At 42.5% G+C, this 17541-nt stretch overlaps 1 protein-coding gene across 3 annotated transcripts in view; it reads left to right on the forward strand.

Moving 5' to 3' along the window:
- The first annotated feature begins 1595 nt into the window (after positions 1-1595).
- TESPA1 (thymocyte expressed, positive selection associated 1) overlaps positions 1596-17541 on the forward strand; it is a 35352-nt gene continuing 19406 nt past the window's right edge. Inside the window, exons 1-4 of one of the 3 annotated variants that reach the window (XM_025458655.3) lie at positions 1598-1757; positions 4274-4438; positions 11221-11435; positions 12654-12696. In XM_025458655.3, the coding sequence (XP_025314440.1) occupies positions 11273-11435; positions 12654-12696 (206 nt within the window). In that variant the 5' untranslated portion in view covers positions 1598-1757; positions 4274-4438; positions 11221-11272. Of the gene's footprint in view, positions 1758-4273; positions 4439-11220; positions 11436-12653; positions 12697-17541 lie in introns of all 3 variants that reach the window. The other 2 variants (XM_025458656.3, XM_025458654.3) reach the window with 2 other exon arrangements.

The raw sequence follows: 17541 nt of genomic DNA on the forward strand, positions 1-17541 counted from the left end.
CCATAAAATTAGAAAGAAAAGAACGGGTGTGCGGGAATCAGTCTCAGTCAGCACATTAGAGGTGTGCCCTGTACGCAAATATTGTGATAAATATTTGCAAATACAAATATTCCTACAAAGAAGGAAACAGAGTAGGACTGACAAAGAGGTCCGGGAGACAGCTGCAATGGCAGACCTCAGACGGAAAGAGAGGAAGCTGTCCTGGCAGATGCGGGAGGAATGGGAAACAGCTGGCCGTGGATGCTGAACGCTGGTCGGGGCGACAGGGGAGGACTGGGGTGGGGGGTGGGGGCAAACTTTCAGAGTTTAAGAAAGCATCTTGGAACTGAAAGCCAATAAACGGGAGGCATCTCCAGGCTGTGACAGAGTCTTAAAAATTCAGCTTTAAGTTAAAAATAGACCTGCCCTACGACCCAGCAATTGCACTGCTGGGGATTTACCCCAAAGATGCAGACGCAATGAAACCCCAGGACACCTGCACCCCGATGTTCCTAGCAGCAATGTTCACAATAGCCCAACTGTGGAAGGAGCCTCGGTGTCCATCTAAAGATGATGGATAGAGAAGCTGTGGTCTATATACAATGGAATATTCCTCAGTCATTAGAAATGAGAAATACCCACCATTTGCTTTGACGTGGATGGAACTGGAGGGTATGATACTGAGTGAAGTAAGTCAATTGGAGAAGGACAAACATTATATGGTCTCATTCATTTGAGGAACATAAAAAATGGTGAAAGGGAATAAAGGGGAAAGGAGAAGAAATGAGTGGGAAATATCAGAGAGGGAGACAGAACATGAAGACTCCTAACTCCGGGAAACGAACTAGGGGTGGTGGAAGGGGAGGAGGGCGGGGGGTGGGGGTGACTGGGTGACGGGCACTGAGGGGGGCACCTGACAGGATGAGCACTGGGTGTTATTCTGTATGTTGGCAAATTGAACACCAATAAAAAATAAATTTATAAAAATAAAAAAGTAAAATAAATTCAGCTTTAAAAATTCCTCGGGAAAGCAATGATCTATCCATGTATTTATTTATTTAGAAAAACTCCAAAGTGGTTTGAACATTAAAACAAGGGCTGATAAGTCAACCCCGAAAGAGGTCGCCCACAGTGGCACGGCAGGATTTGAGAACAGGCTTGTAGAGAATTTACCAGAGTGTGAAAGAGTTATGCAAACTGATCCATTTTGGCTTAGAGCTGCCTCAAGTGTGTGCTAGAGCCACGAGCACTTTCTCTGAGATAAATGTGAGATGACTTGTCGACACCCCTCCTCCTCCTGGGGACAGAAAGCTTTCTCAGAGCGGTGAGATTCCAGTAACAGGGTAGGAAGACTCCTACACACGCATCACACATCGTCAGACGGGCTGTGCCCTTCCCTTAATAGGAAACTATCTCTTGTTTGATAAAGACCCAGGCAGGCCTCTGACAGGAAGGGCTCCTTAGTGGTGAGCACAGTGACTTCAGATCTTTTGTTCTTCTGTCTCCGGAGCTAGAGCAGAGGATGTGGCTGGGGTGGGAGGCGGGGACTACGACTGTGTGTGTGTGTGTGTGTGTGTGTGTGTGTGTGTGTGTTTTCTCATTTCCGCTTCCCCTTTCTGAGCGGGCAACAGCAGTTGAATGAGGACAGAGAGAAAGGTACAACATGCAATATGATACTTTGTCACTGTCCTCACTCAGATCCCGATACCTGGGAAGGGCTTGGCCCGGCTTTGCTGACCTCAGCTCACCCTCAAACTCTGCTCTCTACCTGCGGGCAGGTAAGTATATGATTTCCACCTCCATTTTAAGACTATACCGATTTGGGGTGGAGCTGGGAGGAAAAGGGAAAAATCAGGAGAAAATCTCCCACATCTCTGACTCCGATCTTAAAAAATTCATCACCGTGCTTCTCAGAACAAAAAGGTCCCTTTATTTATCTTTTTAAATTATTATTATTATTATTATTATTTTATTTCTTCCCATTTACTGGACAGATATTTTATATAGGGCCACAAAACATGGGTTCTTTTGATGGCCTGAATTAATATCTAGGAACTTTTCACCTTTCTCACGTGGGAAGCTCCTCTCCGCATCTTGCTATACTCCCTTGTGTTGGAATTTCAATCTGATTCCAACTTCGAAAGGTCCTCAGGGAGATACATTTCTCACGTCACTGCAGGTCCCATTCTAGTGCTCCTAACTGTGAACTAGTGGAAATTACCTAGCCTAAATCAATGCTGCTTTGTGTGAGTGTGACTACTTTTCTCCAAAGCTGCAGAAGAAGGCTGGTGAGGAGATGAGCTACAGCCAGATATATTGGGAGTAGATGTGAGGGGGAGGTCACATGATTGGACAATGCCAGGCCTGCTTAACTGCACAACTCAAGAGAGGCAACCAGCTGTCAGGGTTGTTTTTCAGACTGTGCATCTCAGAGGTGGATATACGGCTATGTCGACCACTTAATGACTTGTATCGACTCACGTGGGGTGGGTCTGTGCTCCTCCAACATCCCTTGACTTAGCGGTAGCCAGGCTGAGCTTGTTACCACCTACATGACTTTTGGAGAAGGTAGAGGAGTGGAAAGATCCTCTACACTGGGGTTTTCCCAGGTCCCTGCTGTGCTACAGAGCTTTCCAGTGGGTGGAGAGGAGGCAGGTGCCTACGCAGAACAATGATAAGATAAAAGAGCCCCACAGAAATGGTTTGATAAGATCATGAGGACTTATAAGTACTAGTGACTCGGTCACAAATGGCTGCCCAGACAGGCAGTATGTAGCAGTGCTGAGGATGGGAGGTTGGAAGTTGGAGGCTGGAGGCCTTCCACCTGTGTGTCTAAGCTGCAGACTTAACAGTTGTTGGGCTTGAGTGATTGGAGCTGAAGATCTGGTGTGATTCTCCCAGAACAGGAAGCATTACTAGGGGGCGGGGAGGCCAGGTTTATTATCTCTCGCTACTAGAATATTATCAGAGAGAACAGGCGGAAGATATAACAAGAGGGACAGAAACAGATCTAACAAAGTATTTCTTATTCAAGGGCATCCCAGGGAGTTTAGAAACTCTTGACAGCCCTACTAGTACCCCCTTCTCATAAGTCTCCCAGTCCCCTGAAACGAGGATAGAGCCCTGGGGTTAAGCATTATGTAGTGGCCATGGGAATCAACACAGTCCTTTTTAGTCCTTCTTTTTAGTTAGGGTTTATGACTTGTATTCTAATAGAGAATGGAGAGGAAGTTTGGTCCCAGCTTAGATCATGAATCATGGGTCCACTATGGGCTACAGCAACGGAAAAAGATCAGACCCTTAATGCTACTTGATCATTGACAAGTGTTCTGTACGCTTTGAGCCCTGCCCATACCCAAGCTCAATGCGGAAAGGACTTAAACACAGATTCTGAGAAGGGAGAGTGTCGATATCTGTGGGGGGGAGGGGAGTAAAATTAAAATGAGCACATAAGGGAAAGTGCCATATTACCATGGAAAAAAGGACTGAAAAATGGAAGATATGGATTCACAGAACTGAGAACTCCACTCACCCTCACTCGTATCTCCAGCCCAAGCCATCTGCAAACCAGGACACGGATGGATGGATGTTTCTTAGTCCAGCTGTCTCTATAGCCCATCCAGGTGAAAAATTTAGTTTCTTTCAGCACTGAGAGCACAGGATTACCCTTTTCCAAATGTATAACTTGAATGTCTCCCATGGCACTTTATGAGCCTTCCATAAAACTCATTCACACCATGGAGATGGGCATAGGGAAGAAAGGGAAAGAGAGAGGAAGAGGTTTTAGACGGTCTTCTTCCAGTATTTGTTCAGCTGAAATTATCTGGGGGAGAAAGAGGGTAAAAATAGTTCTATTCATTCCTTGGAATTTTTCTTCATATTATTCATCAAAAAATATTATTTCCCTGAAATAGATTGAGCTGCTGCTTTAGACCATAGACGTCTCAGAATATTCAAATGCTACACTTGGGGGAATTTTTGCTCTGAAGGTCTTCCCAACTGCAGCGACATGGAAGAGAACTAGAAATTAGGAATGTATTTCCTATCTATGGAGGAACGTGAGAGCATATTACAGGTCGGGGGCATAGTGGAAGGGGGTGCAGCCAACCTGGCTTGAGGTGGTTTGTCCTATCTAGAGCGGAATGGCTGTCCTGGGATTTCCCACAGCCCTTTGCAATAGTGGTGCTGTGTGTCTATCTTGGCTGTAAATGCGGATAAGATGCACGTCTCGTGGGCCCCATCATGGAAACTCTGTGTCCTTCTTCTCTCCTCCCACGCTTGTTTTCACTCTTAGTCCCAGTTTATAGGCTCTGCTTGGGTGTAGGCACAATAAGGACAGAAAAGAAGAGAGGCCTGTCTGATACCTGTTCCTGGGAGGAGGCCCCGAGTGGAAACCAGGGCGCCATGAGGAAGGTCGTGTGATGTAAAGGAAGAAGCACAGACCTGGGGCTTAGAACTTGTGAGTTTCAGTCCCACTTATAACCTTAATATTCCATGTGATTTCAGATAAGCCTCCTTCTTACCTCCCCTCTCTCTCTCCCTCTCCCTCCCAACCTCTCTCTCTGTCTATCTCTCTCTCCCATCCCCACCCCTTCTCTTTTTTGAAATGAATGACTGGGATTAGATGCTCTCTCGGGTCCTTTTAGGCATGAAGTAAGAAGGAAGGAGCTACTTAACTGTTTGTGTTTCATCTCTGCTCAACACCATCTCTCTTTCCCATCTGGATTTTACACCAGCTGCCATATCCTGCATCTCACTCCTTCTTCCCTCTTATTCCTGAAAATGTTCTGATTTTAGTGAATGGTTTAGACTGAGGGAGGATTAATAATAATAATTGCTATCATTTATCAAGCACTTCCTATATATATCAGGGACTCAACACATCACCTGATATTAGCTCTAATAGCCCAACAAATTGCATGTTATGTGTTTTAGATATGAAGAAACTTAGGTTTAGAAGGGACAGGTGATTTTACCAAGGACACATAAGCAGAAAGTAGATAGAACTGTGATTCCAAACAAGGCTAACTCTGATTCCAGGCCCTTGTTCTTTTTATAGTTTTCCATTTCAAGAGTTGGGCATCCTTTCTGGGCCTCTTGAAAAGATCCCCATGAGATACCTATATGCAGAGCTGATATTTGGCAGGTACAAATTAGTAGACCCATAATGATTTATTAAAATATTTCCATACCAAATTATGGTAAATATCAATTGCCCCAAGCCCACTGAGTGCCCATGACCAGCCCAACTACCCCAGCTCTTCCCACAAGGTTCCCAGACTGGCCCCAAAACTCAATGCCATATACTTGTAGAACCTGGCTAAGGGGCTATCACTGGTGTCAACTCTGATTTGTCTGTGCTGCCCTAGAACCATCATTCTGAATGGCACAATGGCATAGGACACAACCAAATGTTCTGTGACCTGAATCACAACAATCTGAGAGAAGTATGCGATTCTAGGTAGACTGACTTTTTCCTCTCGACCAGAACCTAATTGGACCTTTGCTGCTAAGCCATTCTGTAAGCCTGACAAAGGCAAAACTGCTTCATAATCTAGTTGGAGTTAGGAAGGAAAACTATGCTAATAACCAAAGAAAGCAACACTTCCTTCACTCAGGTTGTCACAAAGCCAAGGATAAATTAATTTTGGTTTATGCTGCCTCTTTGATAGAAGGCTATAACGTGGAGAGTTTGCATAGCATGTGAAATGGAGAATTTACTGAAATAGTTTCTTCTTTCTTTCATCCTACATTACATGTACCACTGATCCTTGGGTGGAGATATTAGGTTATTTTCTTGTTCCATAGTTAATGGAAAAATCATACAACTTGAGTCAGATCAACCTGAGTTTAGTTCTCAACATTACAATATCCTAAATATATGACCCCGGATGGGTCGCATATGTCCCTGAGCTTCACATAACAATAGTTAGCTCAAAAGGTGATTGTCAGGATTAAGTGAGATGGTTTATAGGAAGGTTTTATGGATAAATAGAAGGTGCTGCATATATCCCAGTTATTAGCACCTATTGCTTTGGTCCATATTAATATATGGGGAATCCCTAACTCCATCTCTTAGAAAATACCCTGGAGGTACATGGGGTACTCAATGCAGTAATAATAATAATGACAGGCCCATAAAGGTTTTTCTCCTGCTACTACACTTGCCGCTTATGCTGATGGTTTTTGTTAGAAGATACTCCTTTCAAAGCTCTTGATTCCTGAACCTTCTTTTGTCTACTTTGATCCTGTAAGCTGAAATTTCTGCTTTTAACTATAATATCCTCAAAGCAAAGAGAATTCCCTCCTGCTCTATTTGTTGTAGTCAGATTCCTAAACATTGAACAGATTGTAGAGAAATATTTGGGGAGTGAACCTCTAGAGAAATGTAGGGAAGAGGAAAGGACAAAGGGCTGGAAATGCGAGCAGAAGGGGGAAAATAAGGCTTTTAAAGAGTGATTCAGGCAAATAGCAATAGAATAAATGTGGAGTTTTTTTGGGCTGTGGGGGTGTGCAGTTAGAAGGAACATCAGAAAAAAAAAATACCAGCAGACTAGGACTTCCTTCCTCACAGGAGGTAGATTAAATACAATATTAAATACAATAGATCAAATACAATAAGCCAGCATCACAAAAGATGGTAATCAGATTCTAGAAGGAACTTCTGACCAAGGAATGGAAACTCAGAATGGAAGAATATTCTTTAAATATAGAAAAATGCAAATTCTGGAAAAATATTTTTTAAATATAGAAGAATTTGATAGTTTGAGTTTTATAAGATTTGGTCAGACTTGTTGGACCCCTGTGTTCTGTCAATAAGAGACAGTGTGACTATGCCCCAAGCCTCTTTCCTCTTTACTACAAGGTGTAAACAAATATATATCAGAAAGAGAGACAAACATGAGAGACCCCTAACTCTGGGAAACGAACAAGGGGTGGTGGAAGGGGAGGTGGGCGGGAGGTTGGGGTGACTGGGTGACGGGCACTGAGGGGGGAGCTTGTGGGATGAGCACTGGGTGTTATGCTATATGTTGGCAAATGAACTCCTATAAAAAATATAAAAAACAAATATATACATTAAGATTTGAGACCTTATTGAAAGTCGGGAGCCCCTGTCCCATGGCACGTACTGAATGAAGATAGTTTTTCTTGCTCCTATGCAGGCACAGCATTTGCTGGGCGCCTCCTGCTGCAGGTACCCTTCTGGGTCCTGAGACAGGGCCTGGGGGAGGGGGTCACAAGAAGTGGGGTATGATGCTGAGACCAGCGACTACTTCCCCCTTGCTGCATGTGGTATGGGCACACGTACTTGTCACTAGAGGTGGGGGTGAGAAGAGATGACTTGAATAGGCCTTCAAAGTGTAGATAGCATGTGTCTGGATAGAAAGGGAGGTGGATAAAACTGCATAAGCTAAAGAACGAGTAGAGGAAAAGTTCAAAAAGTGCTGGAAGCCAGTGAGCAATGCTTACCAGAATCACACTCATTTGGGCTCCTTCTTGCCACCCCCTTCAAGACTCACCGCTTTCCTGAGTCTGTGGAAGTTAGAAGTACAGGCACCTCATAAATCAGTGTCGCTGTGAAAAGGAAGCTGCCAAATGGGAACTAACACAAGAGACCATAGCACCATCTCTTAATGCTTATGGGGAAAACCATACAAATGCATTTCCTTTTAAGGGTATCATCCATACAGCTATTTCAAACTCAACTAGAATACCTTCAGATACGTTGGTACTGGAGGCAAATGTGTACCGCACTGACTCCCACCAATTCACTATCAAGAGGATGAAACTGCTGCCCAAAGAGAAAACCTAACTGACTTGCCAGAAGTCAATGAGTTGGACCAAAAAGTTGAAAGAATGCCCACATCTACTCTGATTCCTCCTCTTTTCACTGCTCCCAACTCCATTGTACATATTAAGTGTATGTCTGAGTATGACAGGCCCTTTCCTCTATTACAAGAAGCACCAAGACCTTCAAAGTTGCCGCCTGGACAGCTGCCTGCACCCATCCTTCAATTCTTCCTAATGCTGTCATCACTGATGTGCTTGTCTGATATCATTTGCCGCTTCCTCCAGATTCCTACAAAGAATACCTACTTTCTTATCTCTCAGCAGCACAGCTTCCTCTTGCGACCTCTAACCAGACAGTTCTATTCTTCCCACCCTCCTAATATCACTGCGCTTATTTTATTCCCGTAGAACACCCATGAAAGGTCCCTGTGGCAGAGATTGGGGGGAAATGACCTTGTTCAATTCCCTGGGCCCATGTCCAGTCTGCTGCAGTTGAGATTAGCTTAGATGTGCCCTGCATATTTTCTTTCAGACTTGAAACCACGTTGCGTTCCCAAGGGAAGAAATTATTCCATTCTCACCCAAATGGCTGCCATTCTCAGCGAGCAATAGAGTCCTTAACTTGGCCAACCTTTGTGTCGCCAGAACCATCACAGCTATTTATTTATAAGCCCTTCTTTGGAATTCTTTAAGCACTGAGGCCTCTTTTTCCATAGCTTTTTTCCTTTAGGTATTTACATTGAGTAAAACCTTTGTGCCTAGGACAGAACAGCAAATGGGAATAGTTAAGAAAATACAACATCTGGTCATCAATATAGGAACACCTAGATCAGAAATAAATCTTAGAATAACCCTCAAATTCATCTCTTCTCACTAACTCACGGCCAAAAACACTGTTACATGCTTAGTAACACACACAGATTGTTAACAGTCTTGACAGTTGATCTCCCTACATGTGTCTATGACGCATCTGAGCTCCTACAAAGCAATGGGCTCTTTGTGGAGTAGTCATCTCCTGAATATTCATTTGTTTGGAGAATCTGTATTTACTAAGCAACCACAATGAGTTTGCTTCTGTTTTAGGCATTAGGGATACCTCAGCAAACAATGCAGATAAAACTTCTGTCCTCGTGGAGCTGTTATTCCAATTAGAAGAGCAAGCAATCAATTAGATTAATCATTAAAATACAAAGTATATCAGTGATAAGGACTAAGAAGAAAAAAAAATCAGGCAGAGAAGGCGGTTGGTGAAAGTGGCCACGTCAGCTGTAGAAGCCAGGCCCGACTTCATGAAGAAGTTTGGTTAAAAGCTAGGATAAAAAAAAAAAAAAAAAAAAGCTGAGCTTTGCAAGTAAAGTGTGTCAAAGGCAGAGACACAGGAAGATGAGAGGAAAAAGAACATGAGAAAAGCATAGGGTTTAAAAAGAGATAAGCATTTTCAAGGGGCAAAGGGGAAATTAGCCTATAAGCACTTACTGTATTTTCAAAGATGTGGGAGGAATGTAGAATAGATTTGTATCACAGAGGATGTTGAGACTCTATCTACCATCTCAACAAGCAAGATTCCGGCACCTGCGCTGGGCACTGTGGGCGTTCAGCTATGAAATGGCGCACCCAGGAGTTTATAGTACCAGAAGCATTCAATTTTAGGGCATAATGTCCTCAGCTGAGCAACTGAAACCAGAGAAAGGGATTGACTGCCTTTTAAATTCCCCTCATTTGCCAAAAAAAAGTTATTTGTAAGTTCAAGAGTTCTTGCGATTTAGGTGAGGGCCACTTACTCTGGGAATGAAACACAAGGCGACTCAGCCTTTGACGTTTTCTTCTCTGGGCCAACTGACGCCAACCTACTCAATATCTGGAAGGTGCAGAACAGGGAAATAAACCCTGATCAAGGCTTTTTAGACTCTTTTCTTAAGTTCGTTCTAGTGGCAGTTCCATCCTGTCTTTATCACCTCACAAGACCTCTGACTAAAGGATGAGTTTTCTCTGCGCCCCCTCTTTGTGGTTTCCCTGTGTCACAAGCTTAATTTATTCATTTAATTTCCCCCCAAAGACCCAGGCAGTGGACAGAGAGCCAAGTGCTCAGGGTTGACAACGTCTCCTCCAAGTACCAACTGCGGTCTCTCCTTGGAGAAGAATAGAGGTGGGCTGGACCTAAAGCGAAAGACTAGATCTGACAACAGTTACCATGTAATACTGTTCTCTGGATATGTTTTGTCTATATATAGCAAGCAGAGGCATCCAAAACAATGCGATTTCCCTAGGAATGCACTTTATGTTCAGGATGCTCTTTTCAAAAATAGCTCTTTTAAGGGCCTATATTGTTGAACGCCTCCCTAATGGTTTTGTGTTTAAGTCTTTGAAGAATGGAAGTCTCCAGAAACGGCCGTTCTTGTTTTTTTGTTTTTCCTCTTTTTTCCCCCTACTCCAACAATTAGAAGCACAGCTATAAAGATGGAGCTGTTTCTGGGAGCTCCAGGGAGTCAAGGGATAAGATCATGAGGAGTACTCATCCAGCATCTACTTGGTCACTGTAGTGGGTTGAGGGGGGCAAGCAGGGAAGAGGCCGGAGGACAGAGCATAAGTCAACGAATGTACATTAGCCTCAAGGGTTTTCAAGCTCTATTCAGACACCTGAGTGATTCCTCCCCTCTCTCTTCCTCTTCGAGTAAGTGGCTATCAGGATGTATCTTTTGGAAGAACACAGAGATGTTGAGTGGGCAGTGTCACATGAGACACAAATGCATGGATGAACTGAGGCGTTAACTCCTAGCTGTGGAGAAACCCAAGTTGCTCAACCCAAGTTGACAAATTAGAAAGGAATGATCTGAAGGTCATGACTGCTAATTGCGTAAGGCAACATCTCTCTGTTGTTTGTATTATGGGATTTTTCTTTTCCAAGAGAAATCTTATGTGGACCCCTCATATATAAAACAGGAAACGGAACAAAACAAACAACGAACTCAGAATGACTGTAGTTGGAGTGACATCCTGGCTATTGTACCTTAGAAAAGTGGTTTGACCTTTGAGATCTGGAAATTCTTCATACCTCTACATGAAGACCAAATACAGTGAATTTTATCAATTGCAGGTGTAAAGATACTCTAATTTTAGTGGAAGAGTCTGGATGACCATATGCCAGCTACTGTAAGAAGTAGGAAGTCTTTAAGTTAGAAGAACTTTCTTAGTGTCCCTTAAATCATAACATGTTTGAAGTTCCAAGATTTGCTGATTTGAAAGACGTAGCCCTGATATATTTCAGAGCATTTTGGGGGGTGGAGGCGGAGGGTGGGGGGCAGACAGAGGAAGGGCTGGACAGCTGGTCCCCCTTCCTGAATGAGCACAGGGATCATGCTTCATGCTCCTTCTTGCAGAGCTGGGAAGATGTGGGGGCACCCCTGGGGTGGTTTCTGAACTGAGGATGAGGGAGTCGTCCCTGTGTTTCAGTGCTCAGAACGGCATTATTGGGGCAGGAGGCCCTGAAGTCTGAACTGGAGCCATGGAGGGCTCTGTGCTGAGCCCCACGTCCTGGGAGAAACGGCGGGCCTGGCTGCGGCAGAGCCGCCACTGGCAGACCCAGGTCCTGGAAGAGGAGGCTGCGGCCGCCCTGCAAGATGTCTCAGATCCTGAGCCTTCCAGCCTGGATGATGTTTTCCAGGAAGGTAAGAGGCAGTTAGACAACAGACAGACTTCCACATCACCCTGGACCCGGGGAGAAGTGCCAGCAGGCACAGGTCTGCAGAGTGTGGGCGGAGGTCCCTTGTTGGGGTTAGGACTTCAGGGAGGCTCATGTTGATGGGTTTAATGAATTTAAAGGAAGAAGAATAATGTAATAAAAAATATGAATTATGGGAGAGAGAGAGAGAGGCATACAATCAGGGAAAAGAAAGGACATTTTTGCATCATCCCAAGAAACTGTAAGGGCCTGAGGTCAGGGTTGTCTTGAATGCTTTGGGTGTTTTTATTTGGTCTGTGCAACAAAGTGATGCTCGATTTGGATGCCTGGACTCTGGCTGCAAGCCTGCTGCTAGCAAGCCGCGTGACTTTTGGCAAATCACTTACCTCTCAAAGACATATTGGTCTAGTTGAAGTGGTGGTACCTGGAGTAGTAGTAGTAGTTTTCCTACATGTCTTTCAGAGCTTCTTTGAGGTTCAAATGAGACTACAGACATAAGAGTTAGAAAAAAGAAAACCTCACATAAATAAATAAACCTCTTATATAAATATGTAAATAAATTCTTGCTTATCTGGCAAAAAAAAAAACAGAAGCACAAAAACAAGATTGTGAGGTTTTGGGTTTTTTTTCATTTTATTTATTTATTTATTATATATATATATATTTGAAGTGAGATATAAACTTTATTCAGTCATTTCCACTCTATCCTAGTCAATAGGATTCTCCTTGTTGAATCATTCTTCTGCATAGCAATGACTGAAGCAATAAATACCTGCGAAAAGATCTGAAGACATAGCTAAGTTTATGAGGATAAAGGAAAGTTGTTTTTTTTTCCAATTTCACTTCATCTTTGACCCCATATTCAAGGATCCTCAACAGGAGTGAATATGAGTGAATATTTTTTATTATATTTTAAGGAGAAGAACCCACCCCTGTACCCAAACCTTGGGGAAAAGGGAGTAGTGAACCTGTTATCCAGGGCACTTTCCAGGTTCTGGGAGCAAGAGGGGGTTAGACAGAGAGAGAAGAAGCATCCACTATTTTTATACACGGGTATATTCCTCTCATGTCTTAAAGAAAATTTTTATGGGGGGAAGGGTCATGACATGGCTCACATGGTGATGAACTTGCAGAACGAGGTGAGTTGCAAGAAGGAAGGGACCGCCTTCAGCTCTCATGATGATCTGACCTCTGACATTTCCAGGGAATCCAATCAATAAGATTGAAGATTGGCTGCAGGATTGCGGGTAAGTGCCGAAGAGGCCATGGCAACGAAGGAGGTGGACATCTGGATATGCTCACGGGCTCTGACTCTTGAGAACTCAGAAACAGGGAAACCGGGTTGAGTTGGGCCTAATGATTCGAGGTGACGTTGAGATGGTCGGGGTGGGCAAGATTGTAAGGGTTTGGGGTGAGTGTGGGGACTGGGCTACGAATGAAGTACAACTCTGGGCGGAGATGAAGTCCAAGAGTATCTGGAAATCCAGGCTGAGTATGATCTAAAGCCCAGAATGATGGAAATCTGCAGCTCTGGTGCCTGCCTGGGCTGAGTTTCAGATCCCTACTCCATTGCTTCTCCTTCAGACTAGAGTCTTGCACTGTGTAAGGAAAGAGGAGTGAGAAATCTAGTTGTCCTTGTGATCCCAGGAAGTCATCACTATGTTTGTTTCTACTACACAACACAGGATGATGGGCTAGGGTTTACCCCAGTCATTCAAAGCAGTGACCTGGAGCAGGTTCTTCAAGGCACATTTTAGGCTCATTCTACCCAGACACAGAGGGAAAGCTTCTGAGATCAGCGCCCTGGCGAAGCCTGATCATTCGTGTGATAATTCTGAGAATCTATAACTCCTGCCTGCACCTTCTTTCCTCTCCAGGAATGCTTCAGACTTTACATAGCCTTTAATCTGAGCTCACCCATGGATGTGCAATAAACCCATCCTTGATTATTTGGTAGGAAATAAATAGCACTGAATCATCTAAGGTTGTTTATTTCAACTCTGCCCCAGAAGGTAATGCCGGGAAGGATTTATTTTGTGTTTTTGTGGGTTTACAAAGCATACTGTCCTTATTGCCTTAACCTGGTTCACAATTTATTGACCTCAAAGTCCATGAAGGGCCCCTTACAGCTCGAGAAGTGAAGGGACGGTGATAATAAGAATGTTTGCACATTTTGGCATGTCGCAACTGCCCCAGGATTTGGAATGCCTCACCTGGTATCTGCAGAACCAGCCACCTCAGTTAATGTCTTTATGTCATTAACGACTCTTGAGTCTGTTTACATCAATAATTGTTGACGGTGCATTTGCTGATGTCTAATTGTCTAAATGACTGACAAGAGGGCCATGTCGTGTAAAATAAGCCTCTTGACTTCAAACATACTATATTCCAGCTAAAAAGAATACAGTAATGTAAGATTGTAAACCCCAGAAATTACCTTTCCTCACGTATCTTCTAGAAAGATAAACTCTAAACCAAAGCATGTGCTGGAAATGTAGTCTGGTGAATCCGAAGGCTCAGAGAGTTGAGCCTACGCTTGTGTTAACCATCTGTGCCACCAACTGTAAGAAACCAACCAAAACTCCTTCTGTCTCAGGCTCCTCCCCTATAAAGTGGAGACTCAGAATAATAAAGTCTCAAGTTTTCTTATGAGACTTAAATGATATAATATATGCACAAGTGCTTTGGGCTCTGTAGTAAAATGTGAGCAGTGAGGTTTATAAAGGGCTTTGAGCTACTTTAAAATTTCACAAATTAGGTCTGCCTATATACTTAGCATCTGTCTGTCTACACTTCATTATTTCTCAGAAAAGTATGTCCATAAGTGATACGCACCAACTCTTAGAGAGTGGTTACCTCTGGGAAGGGAAAAAGTAAGAAGCAATGGGCATAAAAATGAGAAAATTTAAAAATTTAAAAATTTAGTTATATTTAAAAAATATAGTTATAGAAATTTAAAAATTTATCTATATTTTTAATATTATATTTATATTTTCATTAACAGAGATCAGAAATGAATATGACAAAATGCTTACATGTGTGAAAATAAGGCAGCAAGTACTAGAGTATTTGTCATATTTTCTCTACCTTTCTATGTGTTGAAAAAATTTTAGTATTTACACTTTGGAAAGCCCACAGGAAAATCTCTTAACACACATTTGTCTCTGCAGGGGAAATTATTAGATTCATAAAATATCTCCAATTTTTTTTCTATTTTCTAATCCTCCCTAATATATATGCAATACTTTTTAGTTATACGGGGAAATTAGAAAAATTAAAGGATGATGGTTGTTGATGGTAGTGAGAGAACACTCGATTGTGATAATAGTGGAAAAAAAAAAGGAGGAAAAAGCATTCCAGATATGCCATTGTGAGTCCCCAGGGTGTTCAATTTTTAGGCTGTCAAGGCTGCAGAGGAAAGAGGATAAACAGGGACCCTGCATTCACTGGACATCTGTCCACTCTGTGGGCAGGTGCCTGGGAGGCACTTTTCAAATTTTACTCTAAGACTATATAGTTTCCGTCTTCTTTCCAGGCCAAACACCTCCAGTAGCAAGACATTTTTGTTTTCTGCTGAGCTCTCCAAGAAAGCCCACCAACTTCCTGAGTAATATAGCGTTAGTGTCTCTCAGTGTATTGAATCCAGCGGCGGACCTGTCAGTGGCAGGTCCAGATCACGTAGATTTTTACAAACCATGCCTGTTCTTTTTTTTCCTCCTCCCAAGGCTTTCGGGTTTTCTAGGACATGAATGTGTTGCCTGTGAATCATTGGAGATAGGGGTTAGGAGCCCAGAGGTTATCTGTGTGGGCTTAAGCTTAAATCTCTGTAGGCAAAGTCTATGGAAATTGCTGGAAGAAGTTAAAAATAGTCACATCTGTCTCCCAATCTGATCCTCTTTCCCACTTTTGTTTATGAATTGGGTATACAGGAGGAGTGGTGCCTCGGGTCTTCTGTTTCAGACTTGAAATGATGCTAAGGTACATCTCAGTGGAAGACGGAGGGAGAGGAGCAGCTGTAGATCCAGTCCCTAGTCATCGATTTTATGTCCTAAGTAATAACCCATGAAAGGCCTGGGACTTGGGTGATGGCATGGAATTTTAAATCAACTTCAGTTCAATCAGTAGATCCAGGTGCATGTCCCTGCTTCCGTGGTAGATTCCACATGCACACAGCTCATCCTGGGCTCGTCCTCATATAGAGAATATGCACATGCCTGCCAGGGCACAACTAGAGAAGAGAAGTGTAGGATGAGCATCCAACACAAACTTGTATCGACTGAAGAGCACTGAGTCTGCTTAGAAGAACCAGAAATTTTATCAGAGCTATTTTCTTTTTAAATTTCAAAAGGAACCTTTCCTTTATTTTTTTTTTAAAGATGTATCTGTTTCCTTTAGAGAGCTAGAAAGAGGAAGAATGAGCAGGAGGGGCAAAGGGAGAGGGAAACGGAGAATCTCAAGCAGGCTACCCACTGAGCATGGTGCTGGGCATGGGGCTCTATCCCACAACCCCGAGATCATGACCTGAGCCGAAACCAAGAAGCAGACATTTAACCTACTGAGCCACCCAGGTGCCCCATCAGTGGTATGGGAAGCAAGGATATCCTGGGAGATGTTGGATATGTCTGTTACCATAACTGGTGATGGTACTGTGGGTGTTTGCGTATGTCCAAACTCTTTAAATGGTATATACTAACGATGTACAGTTCTTTGTATGTCGGTTATACCTCAACAGAGCTGTTGAAATAATAGCCATATAAGTTATATTGAAAAATAAAATATTTACTGAAAAACCAACAAGTATTAAATATATAGCCCAGTGAGTTTTTTCAAAGAGAACACACCAATGACACCTGAAGCAGAACATTACCAGCATTCCAGAAGCCTCCTTCTGGAAGGTCTCCATCCATTCACGACCCTGCTTCCAAGGGTAACCAAAAACCTAACTTATAGCATCACAGATAAATTTTGCACCTTTTATTTCTTTTTAATTTTTATTTATTTATGATAGTCACACACAGAGAGAGGGGGTGGGGCAGAGACATAGGCAGAGGGAGAAGCAGGCTCCATGCACCGGGAGCCCGACGTGGGATTCGATCCCGGCTCTCCAGGATCGTGCCCTGGGCCAAAGGCAGGCGCCAAACTGCTGCACCACCCAGGGATCCCAAATTTGCACCTTTTAAACTTGATATAAATAGAATTGCACAATACGTACCATTGTATTTTTTTATTGCAGTATACTTGACATACACAATTATATTAGTTTCAGGTGTAGATTATAGTGATTCAACAATTCTATACGTTATGAAATGCTCACCATGGTGAGTGTGGTCACTATCTGGCACCGTATAAAGTCATTACAATATTATCGACTATATTTCCGATGCTGTACTTTTCATCCTTGTGACTTATTTCATAATTGGAGGTTGGTACCTTTTCCAATATGTAGTGTTCTATGTCTGTTTCTTTTACTCAGCATATTTGTGATGTTTGTCCTTTTTTTTTTTTGCATACCACAATGAGTTATTCTTTTTTATTATTGTGAAGCATAAATTGTATATTTATCATACAATTTATCCATTTTACAATAGAGATTTTATGTCTCCCAGTGCTGGGTTATAATGAATATTATTTCTTTTGGTGAACACATATAGGCATTTCCATTGAGTATAGACAGTGGAATCGTAGTGTATTTTAGTTGTAGCTATAATAAAAGCAGGCTTTGGTGCTCGCATTACTGTGTAGCTGCAGCCCAAGCATTAAATGCAAGACTAAAGCTCAGTATTCTCATAGTTGACAATATAAATTATGGTATTTTTAGTAGTAAATAGTAAAATATGAATTTATACTGATATTTGTAATAGTATATAGACTAATATTTTTGTTTGACAAAACGTTTGTCATTTTGTTTGTCAAATGTTTGTCAATAGTATATAGACTAATATTTTTGTTTGACAAAATGTTTGACATTATATTAAAATACACTTTTATGTAATTATCCATTAGAGGAAAGAAGCACATATTTGTAGTTCTAGTTATATTATTAGTTACCCATTCTCAATTAGCTGGAGTATTATTTCACATTTGATCATGTG

Source organism: Canis lupus, chromosome 27 (genome assembly GCF_003254725.2).
Source record: "Canis lupus dingo isolate Sandy chromosome 27, ASM325472v2, whole genome shotgun sequence".
Taxonomy (NCBI): domain Eukaryota; kingdom Metazoa; phylum Chordata; class Mammalia; order Carnivora; family Canidae; genus Canis; species Canis lupus.